This window comes from Theropithecus gelada, chromosome 1, assembly GCF_003255815.1.
Source record: "Theropithecus gelada isolate Dixy chromosome 1, Tgel_1.0, whole genome shotgun sequence".
Taxonomy (NCBI): domain Eukaryota; kingdom Metazoa; phylum Chordata; class Mammalia; order Primates; family Cercopithecidae; genus Theropithecus; species Theropithecus gelada.
The window spans coordinates 162,989,816-163,007,601 of record NC_037668.1 but is presented as its reverse complement, the minus strand read 5'-3'; the positions used below and the strand labels follow the sequence as shown (position 1 = coordinate 163,007,601).

Here is a 17,786-nt window from a genome sequence, read left to right as displayed (position 1 = left end):
CTTTCCAGTTTTACTTGGACTGATTTCAGAGATGTAAAGAAGACCATTGAGAAATAAGCCACTTTCTCAGTGTGAGAACAGATCATACAGCCTTTTAATCCTTTTCTAATTCTCCTTATTGAGGGTTAAAATACAACAAACACGTATGTACCCCTTCGAGTAAATCAAATGTCAGAAATCATCCATAACCACTTTCCTATCTTCCTTAGTGTTTTATATTAAAAGAGCTAGGGGAAACACTCCTTTGACCATGGATTAATATAATAGTTGTGTCCTTTCCCTTTACTAAGAAGGGTAAACTCCTAGCACATCCTGGGTAAAGAACACCAATGACTCCACTTTGGGAGTGTGCACAATGCCACAACTCATCTATGCAACAAATATTTAATTCATCATCTATGTGTCAGGCACTACATTTCAGATACCTGCAAAGAAATAAAAAACCAAGGAAATAAATATGACAGACTGTTTTGGTTTTTTTTTTTTGGTCTTCATCTTATCAACAATGTAATTCATATAATCCATGTGTCTGTGCTCATATGGCACAAGAGAGTTGTGGAATCTCTGGTACGGAGATGTTCAGCAAATTTAAAAACCATCAGATTAACCTCATAAAGATTGAATACTGCCTTTCTGATTGTACTTTTCTATTGTCTTCACATTCTTTTACTGCAGCCACCTATGGAAGATGACAGAAAACTCTGCCCATCCAGTGATGGTCAAAAGAATCTGGCTTTTGGCAGAAAGATCACACATGGTGTGTAACCCAGGAGCTTTCCTCTGAAATAACACAGTGCTCAAACACTTCTTCCAAAAAATATGTTCCCTTAAAGGGCAAAAAGAGATGAAAGGCAGGAAGTGCTTTCCCTTTCTACTAATTGACTTACATGAGAAGAAGCAGGGTAAAAAACTTTTTAGTCAAGCAAAGACTTAAAGGAACATCATAGACATATATGTAAGATATATATGGGTCAGCACACATATAAATGAAAAGATCATTGGTATCTGTGAAAAGCTAAATATGTGCTCTATATAAAGAGTGCCTGAGAAACAACTTCTATCAAGAGCAGAGGAAACTAAAAGAATATGTTGTACCTGCTGCATGGTCTTGAAGTGGGAAGCTACAGGTAAAGTGGGTGCTATTAACAGTAAAGTGATCACCAAGGGAATAGCAACACCAAAGCTACAGGTTCGAGAGAAAGATACAGAGCTTTGCAAATTCCAACAACCCAATAAGGAAAGTCCAAATTCACCTTGTTTGTGTCTGACACCTGTCCTGCTGAGGCCTGCCATCTGCTATATAACAGTCCTGAGCCCACTCGATCTTGCACAAATTTAAGATTCCCTGACGAAAGCAGTTGCTGGGCTCTGTGCTGCCAGTTCACGGTTCTTTCAATCATATATCGAAGTGCATCTCCCTCAGGAAGGCGAACTCGGATACGCTGAAGGGAGGCGAGCAGGGGCAGAATTTTCTCTAATGGAGGTTTCTCTGACCTCCGACAATGGGGACAAAGCCAGATTCGGGGGCCCTGTGAAATACTGGGTACCGCCACACAACTGGTGTGGAAAGCATCCCTGCAGAGTTCACACTGAATCATAGGGGCAGCTGGGGCCTTCTGACATAGGCAGATTTTTATATCCACGTCTTGGACAGGTGACAGCAATTTCCCTTCGTTGGCAAGTCTGAGAGACTGCAAGGCTTCCATTTCCCTTAGGCGAGCTTCCCCGAGAGTTGCCATCTGAAAAAAGAGTTAACAATCAAGGATGATGTCCTAGATAACCTGGCCTTCCCCTAAAACTCAAAGTCCTGGTGGTTAAGAGCATGGGGGCCGGGTGCGGTGGCTCAAGCTTGTAATCCCAGCACTTTGGGAGGCCGAGACGGGCGGATCACGAGGTCAGGAGATCGAGACCATCCTGGCTAACACGGTGAAACCCCATTTCTACTAAAAAATACAAAAAACTAGCCAGGCGAGGTGGCGGGCACCTGTAGTCCCAGCTACTCGGGAGGCTGAGGCAGGAGAATGGCGTAAACCCGGGAGGCGGAGCTTGCAGTGAGCTGAGATTCGGCCACTGCACCCCAGCCTGGGTGACAGAGCGAGACTCTGTCTCAAAAAAAAAAAAAAAAAAAAAGAGCATGGAATCCTGAGTAGATTATCTGTATTCAAATCCTGACTCTGCCTCAGACTAAGCTGTGTGAGTGACCTGGTGCCACGTATTCCATTATGGCTAAATTTCTGCCTGTGTAAAATGGAGGTGATAATAGTGCCCACCTCACAAGGCTGAGATGACAGTTAAGTGACAATGTGGGATAGGACACTCTTTGCCTGGCACATAGTAAACAAGTTCTCAAAAAATCTGTCACAGTTAAAAAACCATTTCCAATCATCACATCTATCCCCTTTCAGATCCATCACGATTCACCAGATGAAGCACCCTTACAAGGGCAGAATAAACTCTCCATTATCTCTATTATTTAAAAAAAAAAAAAAAAAAGATCTAAAAGCAAATCAGGTAAAGACCTTTGGTATATTTTTTTAAAAATCCACTTCTTTTGTAAATATAATACACAGGTAATATGTGTGGGTTTTATGATAACAAGGTAACTTCTCAAAGCTTAGAGATGGAAAGCAAACGACTAACCTTTGAGGTCTACCATAAATTAACAGATAATATGTAGGGAGAATTCTTAAACCAGGGGTCTAGAGACAGATGGGCACAGACTAAAATCTATGAAAGATACTGCATGTAAAGTTTCAAACCAACATATAAACATCTCAGGAGGGTGACTGTAACTTTCAGTTAGTCTTTATAAAAACAAACCACAGATGGAATAGAGGACCTCTGATGGCAGAAATCTGTCTAGAACCTGACTGAATATACAAACATACACTAAAGACTTTATCTGTGTCAAAATACCTAAATAAATCAAAGCAACCCACGTCTATCGCAAGAGGTCCGGCAGTTACAAAGAAATCAATGGGAGAAGGTGCCCGGATCCACAGATGAACCCATTCAATCTAGTCCCAGTAGCAGGTATACAGTCCCACTCTAGAACGGGCAATGCTTCGTGCCATTAAAAGCATCACAAAACTATCCCTTTTTAATCCTGATAAGGTGCTTAATGTGTAACATTAGTTACATATTGCTTCGTCTCCTTGAAACTATCATCTTTGAATCAACATTATGTTGAATCAGAGATTTAAGGTCTTCTAGATGAGTATCAAAGTATCCAGTAAACTTTTAAATGTACTTCTTAACGGTAAACTAATAAATTGGCACTGCAGTTTCATGTATCTATTCATATTAGTTTCAATATATTTAGTTAGCATTCCTGGATCAACCCACAGGCACTAACAAGACTGTTTCTGTGTCTGCCAGTCCCTGACTGGGAAGCCTACCCTGAATCTTTTGCACTTCTATGCATCTTACCATTCAAAACTTGTAACACTTGACAATTTTCAAAAAGTCTTTTTAGTAAAACTGAACACTTTCAATTTACTCTACTTGCCTTCTCCAAATTCCTATAAACCAGAGAGGGTCAGAAATTATTCTTCCCAATAACACAGAAAGGAGAAGAAAAAAACCCCTACATACAGCTGAAGCAGTCTCTTTGCTTTCAGTTAAAGCTCTCTCCAGGTCACTCAGACTCTCTAATTTGGTGCTTTTCTTCTTTCCATTTGGCAAGGGCTCCTTTAACTTTCTCTGTTTCCTTTTCAATCCCAAAAGGCCAATATCACATCGAGGACACAGCACCTAATGTGGGACAAAGCACAACGAACGGTAAAATAAATTTCAGATAAAGCATTAGGTAGGAAGTCCCAAAATAAAAGCCTAAGCAGTAAAAAGGATGTGAATTTCTTAGTATTGAAGATTTTCTTTGGAACGTGCAACCGTCAGACTCTCCTTTACAAAAGGAGGAGGAAGACTCTTATGAGATTGACTGATTTCCTGATTCAATTAAGTAACAAGTAAAAAATGTGATATATACCAACTGATTCCAGTCATGATGCACAAGCAAGTTTACAGAAAATACAGAAAGTGCAGTTAAAGCACTTTTAAAAGATGGGGGAGATCATTTATCACGCTTACGAAATTCAGGTGGGTAAAACATGGCCAAGTTTAAGAGTCCAATTTCAACACAGAGGAATTTCACCCAGTAGGAAAAAATTTTCTTCTTTAAGATACTGTTATCCTAAATGAACCAAGAAAACATTTAAAGGTTGCTTCACCAGAAGACTAGAAGAATCTCCCTGGCTTTTCTGGAAGAACAACTCACAGAATATAGATTAATCTGTGATGTCATCTTTGCATGTGATGAACTGCATGTTTTACCAAACTAGGAGATCTAAGGTCTTGCAGATGAGCTGGTTGTAAACTTACCTCTAAGAGAGAATATGGAGAATTCTCAGTCAAGAATGTATTAACAGCACATTCTTTCCAAGCCTGAACCTCAGCTACTAGGGATTCCAGTCTTGGCAAAGAATTCAGATGTACCGGGATAGATCGGCCTCGTGTAACAAGTTCTATGAGTGTGTCTAACACTGGCACACGTCCTCCAGCCTAATAAATCAAGGAAAATTACAGCAGTTTAGAAAAAAGAACACTTCTATGAAAACCAGGAAAAGCAGAAATCAGATTGGTTCACTGAGTACTTCAGATTACTCCATGATCTCAACATGCTAAATTCACAAACAACATGCTAAATTCACAAATGTCAACCTGCCAGCTGACCAACAATGTTGGGGGTAGAAGTGACACTTAGAGAACCTAGTTTGGTCTTTTGTTGTTGGTGGTGTTTTTTTATTTTCTTTTTTTTTTCTTTTTTCTTCTTTTTTAAGACAGAGTATCACTCTTGCCCAGGCTGGAATGCAGTGGTGCAATCTCAGCTCACTACAACCTCTACCTCCTGGGTTCAAGTAATTCTCCCACCTCAGCCTCCCAAACTGCTGGGATTATAGTGAGCCACTGTGCCGGGCCTAGAGAACCTAGTATATGCTAGACTCTAAGGATACAAATGTGAACATGGCATATACTGTGGTCCCTTTGTTCTATTTACACCCTTCTAAATTCACTCATCACATTGATCCCTACTGATAGTTTGAAAAAAATTTCAGCAGAAATGAAGGTTTGTAGAAACTCAAGACTTTCATACGGAATTATACAAATAAAAAGCAACAAAACAATATTTTACCCCAATCCACTCACCAATGATTAATTAAAGCAACTCAATATAAATTATTCAGGAAACTAAAATAAAAGTTGAGACAGCCCAGTGGTTCTCAAACTTTAGCATACATAAGAATCATCTGGAAGGCTTGTTTAAACAGTTTCCTTAGTCCTATCCCCAAATATTCTAATTCAGTGGGTCAGAGAAAGGTCCATAAATTTGCACTTCTAACAAGTTCCCAGGTGAAGCTGCTGTTGCCAATGCTACTACTGCTGGTCTGGGAACTGTATTTTTAGAAAAAGATAGCCAAACTAGAAGGAGAGTAAAAGCATTAGGTTATGGAGGATGAAATGCATTGGTGTTGCTCTAATACAATGTAAAACTTAGCATCACTGATGTCAGGTCATCCAGGTATGTCTCCTGTTGTGATGCAATATAGAATATACAGTATTACCTGACATTTTAATGCATTATATTAAAAAATGTTTAACTTGGATGCACCAGGGTTTTAAAACTAACTTCCAATTTATAGAAAATACAGAGAATGGAACACTCCACAAAGAAACAACCAAACAAATCCAGAAGGTGGAGTATACCACAGGATAACTGTCTAGTCAGTGACATGAGAAAAACTGGGGTAGGGAGGAAAACGCTACAAGATCAAAAGAAACTTAAAGAGATGCCAATTAGGTGCAATGTGTGTTCCTGGGTTAGACAAACAGCCATAAGGGACATTTTTGGGACAACTAGGGAATACTGGGTAGGTTATTTTGCTGCCTTTGATATTTATTCTTAGAGGATTAAAACTGTTAGGGCATAAATGTTCTGATGGACACTTAAGAACGTAACTCATAAATTAATGCTATTCCTATGGTATTTAATTTAGAAATCCGAGTGCTTCCTATGTGTAAAGCAGAATACTGCCTAACATTTTAAAATAAATAATCCACTAAATAGAAAATAGTTCCTTGTTGTTAGTCATGTCTATTAGTCCTTAAATATATGATTCAAAAAAAAGGTAGGCTACTTTTTCAGGAATGAAGCAAAACTTGCCTTTTGCCCTTAATGGCACTGTTACAAACACAGTAAAAGTAGCATATACATATAAAATATGAAGGAAATAAACTCATCCAGAAGCATGCCCTTGCTTTCTGATTTTATATGCCAGCCTCTCCTTATTGCCATGAGCTCACCTTCTGGCTGCTAGCAATCATGGAGTAAAAAGGAGGACCATGACTAAAACTAATTACTACAGTACCAACTATCATTGACAAGTGCCTACATCTAAAACTCTCATTAACGAAGTTTACATCCATAGTAAATACTTTGGTTTTTTTTTTGTTTTTTTTTTGGCTTGCTGGAGTCAGTCCTTAATTATGTAATCTCCTCAAACAATATATCTTCTTTTCCCTATTAACAAGAACAGATGCCCAGATGCAAACATTTGTCTAGAATTGTCCTGTTTGGTACTTCTTGTTAGCAACTAGCCAATTAGCACCACTTAAAATTACACAAATATTCAGAAAGCCAGATAGTATTTTTATTTCTAGAATTTGAGGACTTCAACAAAACAGAACTTGAGACTTTTTTTTCTCAATAGGTCAGTAACACCTATTAGTTTATGATAAGAGATAAGGGAAGACATCCCCCATCAAACACTTTTCAAATTAAGTCATTCAGTCAGTCGTCTGAAAACTGGGAAAATCATATTAAATAATGCATTATTTTTGTACCTTAACAATGCTACAAGTGAACTTAATTTTTTTTTTTTTTTTTTTTTGAGACGGAGTCTCGCTGTGCCGCCCAGGCTGGAGTGCAGTGGCCGGATCTCTGCTCACTGCAAGCTCCGCCTCCCGGGTTCACGCCATTCTCCTGCCTCAGCCTTCCGAGTAGCTGGGACTACAGGCGCCCGCCACCGCGCCCGGCTAGTTTTTTGTATTTTTTAGTAGAGACGGGGTTTCACCATGTTAGCCAGGATGGTCTCGATCTCCTGACCTCGTGATCCGCCCGTCTCGGCCTCCCAAAGTGCTGGGATTACAGGCTTGAGCCACCGCGCCCGGCCTTAATTATTTTTTTAAACGTATATACAGGTCAAAAAGTATGACATCTAGCATAAAACCACAAATACTTGGTGGAAATGACTTTGGATACTTTGGATAATTACTTTGGAACTGGGTAGGTTTGAAGTCACTACTTCATGAAAATTCTGAGCCTTGGGGCTTAGTTTGGGCATTTAGTCATATAACTAGATTTGTTGAATCTGCTATTACTGATTGTCAGAACTTCAAAGTTGTGGACAAGCCAACAAGAGGTAATCATACTTATCAAAGAGTAGAAAACTACTTTCTCTCACTACTTCATTGTTAGTTCTTTTGCTTCAATCTGCAGTCAAGTACTCAAGTTTGTTATGAAAGACTCCCCAGCTCCCAGAAAAAGTTGGTGACACTGTCTAAGCTTTAAATATTTGAGACAACTGGTCAGGATAATAGCTGGTAAGTACATCCAAATAAATCTGAATAGAATTAGTCTTCTGGTCAACCCCTAAAATAGTGAAACTGTGCAGCGAGATCCAACATACTATTCTTCACAACTTTCCAATATTGCTCTTTCTGGATGCACTTACACATTCCGTATATACTTTTTAAAACCAACCTGCAGGGCCTCTACATCCTGAAGCCAGTCTCTGGCTCTCTGCACTGAGTCTTTCAGAGCTGCACCATTGGGCAGATATGCAGGGATCTCTTCGATTTCCCTTACTGCCGTAGCAAGGCTATTCAATGAATGCCGTGGCCTACAAAATGCAAACAAAGACTTCTTAGTATTTTATATGATGGTTCATTTTTCTTTAAATGGTTACCAAAAAGACTAGCATTTCAAAGGAAATTCAGTATGGCAAAGAAATTTTTTCAAATGGCATTGTCTGTTCATGTTGAAAATTATCTGCACTGTTTTCTTGCAGAACAGTGCCTACTGACTCTCACACATTTCTCTTTAAGACTCCTTGGAACCGTATTTATTAACTGTGAATTTAAACAGCTTCACCTATTTGTAAGTATTTTCCTCTCTCAAAGACAGGATATTAACAGGATCCAGGGAAATTTTATTAAACCAACTCTAGAAAAGGTGTATCCAATTGAATTATTCATTTTATAATCAGTAAAATAAGAAAAAATTAACATTCTTTTATTCAGGTCCCAAAGCAGCTCCAAATATCTCAGCTATTTCTACATGTCTTCCACATGCATAATAACCGCAGCTACTGAGCACATGCCATACACCAATTGTGCTCTATGTTTAAGATGGAGAAAACTGTCCAACCTTCCCAAAGAAAGAGAAGTCTGCTTTTTCACCTGGCTTTGAGGAGACTCTTGGCTTTGTCGTCCCAGTGCTCTGACACTGTGAGCAGTTCCTGCAGCCGGGCCATAGCCTTCTCCACTGCCGAATACGGGGCCAGCCCTACCCCTAGGTCTATGAGACGTCTCATATCATCTAAAGTAAGGGAGCTGGGGTCTAGGCAAGCTTGCTGCACCTCTTCCAGCCAACGGGCCTGTTCCAAACGGATACGCATCTCAGCAAGCTGTGGAAGTTCAACATCAAATTCAAAGCTGACATCTAGCAAGTCCTGCAGCTCCGCAGCACTAGGCATTTCCTCAGACAGTAGTTTCTGACTATGCTGTTGAAAATCTTCTACACGATTCAAGAGATCCTAAAAAAATACACAGGTTATTGCATTAAAACAGTAATTTTCAGTAATTGGCTTCTTTCAAACTTAGAATCTTAAATTCATATTCACTGAGATACTCTAACATCTCATTTAATTTTAGTAATAATATAGGTAAATAAGATAATACATAAGCCAACTGACAGCAAACACTAAGCAACTATAACAGAGACCTTATCCCAACTCGAACTAGCTGAGGTCACTTTCTTTCTTTTTTTTCTGCAACCTCTGCCTCCCAGGTTCAATCGATTCTCCTGCTTTCAGCCTCCTGAAGTAGCTGGGACTACAGGCATGTGCCACCATGCCTGGTTAATTTTTATATTTTTAGTAGAGATGGGGTTTCACCAGATTGGACAGGCTGGTCTTGAACTCCTGACCTGGTGATCCGCCTGCCTCAGCCTCCCAAAGAGCTGGGATTACAGGTGTGAGCCACCATGCCCAGCCAAGGTCACTTTCAAAGGAAAAATTTCCAACTTTATTTCCCCTCTGTGGGCCTACTATTATAATCTGTTTATATACACATACCACTCAATGTATTATTAAAAGCATCTGCAAAAAAATGTGCATACTAATCATCAAAGATTACTTAGTAATGTCAATCGAGTTTATATACAAAATACAGCATTACCAAAGTATTCTCCCACACATCCCTCTATGGTTACCTTTAGCAATGGTGTCTGACTGAGGACACATGGAAGAGCATACAGCTGTGTTACAAACTGCCGGAGCTCATTCACTGTCAACTGATTTTGGGATTTCCCTCCACCAGATCGATATCTATAAAGACAAAGGCCCAAGGAAGCCATATAAGAATATATATATATATGTCCACCACACCCAGGTGGTCACAGAAATTCAAGACAGAAGGAGTCACAACAGGTTTCCAAACATAGGTGCCGAAGAATCCAAACTCACGCAGTCAGAAGCACATACCTAGTTTGCCTTTTGCCATTAAGCAATTGCTGCGCAACAGAGGCACACTTCTCTGCATCCTGTGTGACTAGGCGAAGGTGTCGCAAAAGATCATTGTCTGGGAATTTCTTCATTTCAGATTCTTCAATTAAAGCCTTGAAGCTGACAAGGCCTAGGAATGAAGAAAAAGTCATATTTTCTGTAATCATTATGTTTATTACTACTGGTATGAAATTCAGAGGAGATTGGTTTTGTCAGTTCTTGTCTAGAAATGTAACTTCAAATTCTTGCAATGCTTTAAATTATTAATAAATTTGTTGATTTGATTTTTCCAGGGTGGTGGCTGAACATGGAGTTTTGTTTTTTCTTTTTGAGACAGAGTCTCGCTCTGTCGCCCAGGCTGCAGTGCAGTGGCCAGATCTCAGCTCACTGCAAGCTCCGCCTCCCGGGTTCACGCCATTCTCCTGCCTCAGCCTCCCGAGTAGCTGGGACTACAGGAGCCCGCCACCTCGCCCGGCTAGTTTTTTGTATTTTTTTAGTAGAGACGGGGTTTCACCGTGTTAGCCAGGATGGTCTCAATCTCCTGACCTCGTAATCCACCCGTCTCAGCCTCCCAAAGTGCTGGGATTACAGGCTTGAGCCACCGCGCACGGCCGAACATGGAGTTTTTTAAACTAGAGTTGAACTTAAATATAAAAATGCTAAGACCTGACATGTTTTAGGGCGGGTACAGTGGCTGACGCCTGTAAATCCCAGCAATTTGCGAGGCCAAGGCAGAAAGATCAGTTGAGGCCAGGAGTTCAAGACCAGCCTGGTCAACACAGCAAGATCGCATCTCTACAAAATTAAAGAACTTAGCCAGGCATGGTGGCACACAACTGTAGTCAACTATTTGACAACCTAAAGCAGGAGGATTACTTAAACCCAGGATTTCAAGGCTGCAGTGAGCCATGACCATGTCACTGCACTCCAGTTGAGATGACAGAGCAAGACCCTGTCTCAAAAAAAAAAAAAAAAAAAAAAAAAAACCTGGCATGTTTACAATAGACAAAAAGAAGAAAACAACTGACTTATGAAAGCAAAGTAAATATAAGTCTTATTGTGTGGCTTGAACCACTTCTTCCTCCTGCATTTTATTCTACAGTTAGTGAGTAACTAGTGTGCTCAGTTACTAAAGCACAGTAGACTCAGAGACAATGATATTGCTCCTTTCCCCTAAATAAAAGGGGGTGGAGTTATGTGTTGGGCTACAGAAATGAAAGCAAGTGAAAACACTCTGAAAGAGAAATGAACTGGTACAAAAACAGACACACAGACCAATAGAACAGAATAGAGAACCCAGAAATAAAAATGCACACCTACAACTATCTGATCTTCAACTAATCTAACAAAAACAAGCAATGGAGAAAGGATTCCCTATTCAATAAATGGTGCTGGAATAACAGCTAGTGATATGCAGAAGATTAAAACTGGACCCCTTCCTTATACCATATACAAAAATTAACTCAAGAGGAATGAAAGACTTAAATGTAAAACCCAAAACTATAAAAACCCTGGGTGACAACCTAGCAATATCAGTCAGGACATAGGCACAGGCAAAGATTTCATGAAGATGCCAAAAGCAACTGCAACAAAAGCAAAAACTGACAAATGGGATCTAATTAAAGAGCTTCTGCACAGCAAAAGAAACTATCATCAGAGTGAATACACAACCTAGAGAATGGAAGAAAATATTTGCAAACTGTGCATCTGACAAAAGATCTAATATCCAGCATCTATAAGGAACTTAAATTTACAAGAAAAAAATATTAAAAAGTAGGCAAAGGATATGAAAAGATACTTTTCAAAAGAAGACATACATATGGCCAACAATCGTATGAAAAAAAAGCTCAAAATCACTGATCATTAGAGAAATACAAATCAAAACCACAATGAAAGGCTGGGTGCAGTGGCTCACGCCTGTAATCCCAGTACTTTGGAAGGCCAAGGCGGGCAGATAACGAAGTCAGGAGTTCAAGGCCAGCCTGACCAACATGGTGAAACCCTGTCTCTACTAAAAATACAAAAATTAGTTGGGCATGTTGGCGTGTGCCTGTAGTCCCAGCTACTCAGGAGACTGAGGCAGGATAATTGCTTGAACCTGGGAGATGGAGGTTGCAGTGAGACGAGATCACACCACTGCACTCCAGTCTGGGCAACAGAGCGAGACTTGGTCTCAAAAAATAAAAAAAAATTAATAAATAAACACAATGAGATATCATCTCACACCAATCAGAATGGCTATTATTAAAAAGTCAAAATGTAACAGATGCTGACAAGGTTGTGGAGAAAAAGGAACTCATACACTGTTGGTAGAAGTGTAAATTCGTTCAACTATTGTGGAAAACAGTGTGGCGATTCTTCAAAGATCTAAAGACTGAAATATCATTTGAACAATGCCATTACTGGCATATACCCAAAGGAATATAAATCACTCCATTATAAAGACACGTGCATGTGCATGTTCACTGCAACACTACTCACAATAGCAAAGACATAGAATCAACCTAAATACCCATCGATGATAAGACTGGATAAAGAAAAATGTGGTACATATACACCATGGAATACTATGCAGCCATAAAAAAAGAATGAGTTCATGTCTTTTGCAGGAACATGGATAGAGATGGAGGCAATTAGCAAACTAACACTAGGAACAGGCAAGCAAATACTGCATGTTCTCACTTATAAGTGGGAGGTAAATGATGAAAACACATGGATGCATAGAGGGGAATAACACATGAACACATACAGGGGAACAACACACAGCTTATTGGGAGGGTAGAGGGCAGGAGGAGGGAGAGAGTCCAGAAAAATAACTAATGGGTTATTAATAACAACCTGGGTGATGAAATAATCTGTACAACAAACGCCCATAACACAAGTTTATCTATGTAACAAACTTGCACATGTACCCCTAAGCTGAAAAGTAAAAAACAAAAAACAAACTATATTTTCATAAGAAAAGAGAGAGAGATAAAAAGGGTAGTAGTGACTTTCAAAGGTAATGACAAGTGCCAGGGACCTTAACCTTAATTAGAACTAAGAAGTGATAAACTACCATTTCAGAGACTCCTGATTTAGTGTCATGCTGCCTTTGTCACAAGATGTTTTTTTTTTTTTTTTTTTTTTTAAAGAAGATTTCAATGTCTTTGTAAGAAATGTGAAATTTTAATTTCTGAGACAAAAATAAAGGTTTCCTAACAATATCATTTTTGTTAAGTAAGTGATGTTGCACAACTCACATACCGAAATTTCACTATGATGTAAGGGCATCTGCATTATCCACTCTCGGTTTTAAAACCTTCTCTGCGGCCGGGTGCGGTGGCTCAAGCCTGTAATCCCAGCACTTTGGGAGGCCGAGACAGGCGGATCACGAGGTCAGGAGATCGAGACCATCCTGGCGAACACGGTGAAACCCTGTCTCTACTAAAAAATACAAAGAAACTAGCCGGGCGAAGTGGCGGGCGCCTGTAGTCCCAGCTACTCGGGAGGCCGAGGCAGGAGAATGGCGTAAACCCGGGAGGCAGAGCTTGCAGTGAGCTGAGATCCGGCCACTGCACTCCAGCCTGGGCGACAGAGCAAGACTCCGTCTCAAAAAAAAAAACAAAAAAAACAAAAAACCTTCTCTGCTGGTGCTCTGTAAACCTGGCTACATAGAGGGGATAACCAAGGATGAGGTCAGGCTGTTTCAAGAAATGTTTTGTTGACCTTAATTTGGTTACATCACAATGAGCCTCAATTTGCCAATCACCAAGTCACTTTATGTACCACATACTTTTCTTCTTGTTGATCTTTGCCTCCAAAGCTTCATTCACATTCAGGGCCCATTCGTTGTAAGATTCTGCTCGAAGCTTCAATGCATTCATCATAGGGTAGAGATCATCCAGCGTGTATCTATACCTGGAAATAATACCACCACACTTAGCTTTGAGACGTGTAGCTTTGGAGAAAACTAGATGTTTTATATTTAACATTTCAGCCCCAGAACTGCGATGTCATTGAGCTTTTAGTAAGGATCAACTGTTTTCCATAGGGAAAAAAAAAAAATCATTCTTCCTACTTACCGCAATTTATATTTATAAGGTGGACAGGGACACAATTCTTTCACATGATGCAGGCAAACAAGCAGGCCAGGTTTACAAGAACAGGAGATGGCAGACATGAAGCATGTAGTTTTGCATTTTACACACTGACGTTCATCATCTGGCAATAGCTCAAAATCCATTCTTTCCGAATCAATCACTCCCTAGAATAAAGTATACTTTAGAGAAACCTCCAAAGGATAATATAACCCACCAGCCCAAGACAAGCATGCAGTAGTACTTGAGTTTTTAAAAAAAAAAAAAAAAAAAGGCCTTACTAAAATAGGGATGCATGATTTTAAAACATGTGGCATACAAGAAACAAATGACCTAGCAAATATAGGCAAGTTCATTTGTCTAGGGAGATCTCCTTTTTCAGACAAGGCAGGTCCTTATGTTTGGTCATTTTGATCTGAGTATGAACACAATAGGGCTGTAAAACTACTGAGGTTAGTTGTCTGTTCTACTCCAAATTAGCCTTGTCCACATTTTGGGTATAGATAAGAGCAAAAGAAAGGAATATGCTTCCTACTTCTGAGGAAATATGGAGAATCTATTAAAAGGACAAAAATAAAAGGAAAGAACATGGGACAAGTGGAAAAGACTATTATGCAGAAATTGTTGAGTTTGGGAAGATGCTGAGTGGTCTCTTAGCCTTTTACAGGAAGTTATCTGAAAGGATATCATTACCTGAATAGTTAGAAAATTTGTACAATAGGAAAGACTAAAGCCATAATAAAACATTTCATCCAAAAAGACTGCCAGGAACAATAAGGTCTTGAACCAGTAAATTTCAACATAATCTGTACCACCGAACATCCAGAGAACCCTTCTTGGATATACCTTTTGTCATTCAACGACCAAACTTCTATCACCATTTTTTCCCTATCTAAAACTGGATCCTAATCCAGTCTTGAGAATGCCAGTCAGTTTATGAACCACTGGGCTTCTTTCTTTTATTCTCTTATACTGTATTTTAACCTTTTAACTATTTCATATCTGCCAAGTATATGGGCCAACAAAGATGAGGAAGATAAGGAAAATGCTAATTAGATTTTGGTTTTATTTTTGAATTGGTCATTAAAAAGGACTTCATGGGATGGAGAGAGTTAAAATTTTTGTTTAAAATAAGATTAAGGACCAATTCTATGGATTTTAGTTGAGAATGAATCATGTAGTTCATACCCAATTTTAATGTGTAAATTCCATACCTGGAAAAATTCTCAGAGTTCTAAAAAATGAGCTACCATTTTTGATGTAAGACTTTGACGTAAGTCACTTAAACCCTCTGGACACTATTTTCCCCAACTGTAAAACATAAGGGGGGAAGGCAGGTGACCTGCTGTTAAACTATAATGGGCTGCAGAGAGCCAATATTCTGGGATTCTACCCAAAGAGGCACATTTAAAAAACAAACGAACAAACAACAACAACAACAAAAAAACAGTATTACTATTTGCAGATATTATTATTACAAAAGAATCCATGAAAAAGCTACTGGAAATTAAGTGACGTTAGCAAGGTCTCAGGAGACAAGGTCAATATACAAGTCAATTGTCTCTCCAAATACTAGCAATAAACCATTAGAAATTCAAAGCTTTTAAAAGTACAATTTATAACAGTGCCAAAAAACATGCAATATAAAATCATACTATGTTCATGAATTGGAAGACTCAATATTATTAAGATATCAATTCTCCCCCAAAGTATTCATAGTTTCATGCAACGTCAATCAAAATTCCAACAGGAATTGATTTGGCAGGAATTGGTAAGTTGATGCTAAAATTTACATTTTAAAAAAAGTAAAAGAGATAAAACGAATTAAAAAAAAAAAAAAGTTGGAAGACTCATACTACCTGATTTCAAGACTTCTTAGAAAGCTACAATAATCAAGACCATTTGGTATTAGCAATAGAATAGATGCACAGATCACCAGAACACAACAGAGTCCAGAAATAGACCCATACTTATGTGGTGAATTGATTTTCAACAAAGGTGCCAAAGCAATTTGCTGGAAGAACTAGATATCCACATGTTAAAAAATGAACCTTGACTCATATTTTTGAAAAACAAAAATTACTTGAAATAGATGAAAGACCTAAATGTAAAACTTGATGACTTTGACTTTGTAGGAGAAAAATCTTTGTAACTTTGGATTAGGCAAGATTTGTTAAATAGGAAACCAAACACAAGAAAATAATTAACAAACTGGACTTCATCAAAATGAAAAACTCCTGCTTGCTGAAAGACACTGGTAGGAAAATCAAAGACAAGCCACAGATTGGGAGAAAATATTAGCAAAACGCCTATTGATTAAAAAAAAACAAAAAAACAAAAAAAAAACACTGGTACGCAGAACACATAAAGAATTATTACAACAATCAAATTTTTTAAAAAATAAAGGGCGAGCCGAGTGTGGTGGCTCACACCTGTAAACCCAGCACATTGGGAGGCTGAGTCAGGTGGATAGCTTGAACCCAGGAGTTTGAGACCAGCCTGGGCAACATAGTGAGACCCTGTTTCTACAAAATATTTTTTTTAAGGGGCAAAACATTTGAACAGCTACTTCAAAGAGACATATGTACATGTGGCAAATAAGATAGTGAATAAAAATTAAAACCACGAGATACTACATCTATTACAATGGCCTCAAAGAAAATACGCTTTAAAAAGACTGCTTTAAATGATATTAAAGTGCGTAAGAATTTTACTAAATAATACCCAATGACAACACGCAGTTGGATTTCCATAAGCCTTACCAATTTACGGACAGTTTCCCTTAAAGCTTTCTCATCCTCAATCATAATGGCCATGTCTTTCTGAACAGTTGAAGCCACTACAACATCTAGTACATCAGCCTTGGAAGCCATCTTGCAGATCATCTCATCGTGGGAAAACACACAATATCGATGAAGCGAGCGATAATGCTCCACACACTGTCGGCCTAATGGCAGCTGTATCAAAAGATGGAAAGAACAAAATAACATTCATCTTTCTTCTATCTGCAAACACCTCTGACCCATTATCATCAAATTACCAAACATCACACTATGGGTCTTAACACGTATCATTTACCAACCCTAAAACCAGACTCTGGGCCAGGTGGATGGCTCACACCTGTAATTCCAACACTTTGGGAGGCCAAGCCTTGCATGAGTCTAGGAATTGGAGACCAGCCTGCACAGTGTGGTGAAATCCCATCTCTAGAAACAAATATTAGTCGGGTGTGGTGGTGCACGCCTGTAGTTCCAGCTACTCAGGAGGCTGATGTGGAAGGATTGCTTGAGCCTGGGAGGTCAAGATTGCAATGAGCCATGATTACACCACTGCACCCCAGGCTGGGTGACAGAGCGAGACTCTGTCTCAAAAAATTTAAAAAAACAACACATCAGACCCATAAGATTCCTAGCCTAGGCCCCAGGCCTTATTTATCTTTGCATACCAAAGATCTATAATGTTACATATCTTATTTAAAAAGTGGTTTTTTAAAAAAAAAGACCCAATGTATTAACAATGTATTAGTATCTACAACAATGTAGAATCTAATTAGAAGTATGACCTCATATATTTCCTGAAATCGTTGTGCTGAACTGGTAAGATCAACCTACTTCAGGGAATAATACTCCAAGAAACTACATAATGGAAAATAAGTATAGATATAGCAAGTACCATTATGACAAAATAATAATTCATTAGCTTTAACAACACTTAATCTAGATCTTTTTAGGTAAAAGTATTATTACAAATATAAAAATTAAACTTTACAACTAACTAAAACCAAATGTGTCCTTAAATTGCTGTACTGTAAATAATTTAAGCCAGTACTATACAAAGTATAGCCTTTAGACTGGAATTATTTATC

The 17,786-nt window shown here is 38.8% G+C and overlaps 1 protein-coding gene across 3 annotated transcripts in view; it reads right to left on the bottom strand.

The window, feature by feature from the left end:
* KDM5B (lysine demethylase 5B) overlaps positions 1 to 17,786 on the bottom strand; it is an 87,606-nt gene that overhangs the window by 5,027 nt on the left and 64,793 nt on the right. For all 3 annotated transcript variants that reach the window (XM_025382848.1, XM_025382855.1, XM_025382841.1), the window contains 10 exons: positions 16,684 to 16,878; positions 13,907 to 14,088; positions 13,618 to 13,742; positions 9,822 to 9,972; positions 9,551 to 9,665; positions 8,518 to 8,873; positions 7,820 to 7,958; positions 4,381 to 4,560; positions 3,595 to 3,753; positions 1,254 to 1,739 (listed from right to left, as the gene is read on the bottom strand). In XM_025382848.1, the coding sequence (XP_025238633.1) occupies positions 1,254 to 1,739; positions 3,595 to 3,753; positions 4,381 to 4,560; positions 7,820 to 7,958; positions 8,518 to 8,873; positions 9,551 to 9,665; positions 9,822 to 9,972; positions 13,618 to 13,742; positions 13,907 to 14,088; positions 16,684 to 16,878 (2,088 nt within the window). The remainder of the gene's footprint in view (positions 1 to 1,253; positions 1,740 to 3,594; positions 3,754 to 4,380; positions 4,561 to 7,819; positions 7,959 to 8,517; positions 8,874 to 9,550; positions 9,666 to 9,821; positions 9,973 to 13,617; positions 13,743 to 13,906; positions 14,089 to 16,683; positions 16,879 to 17,786) is intronic.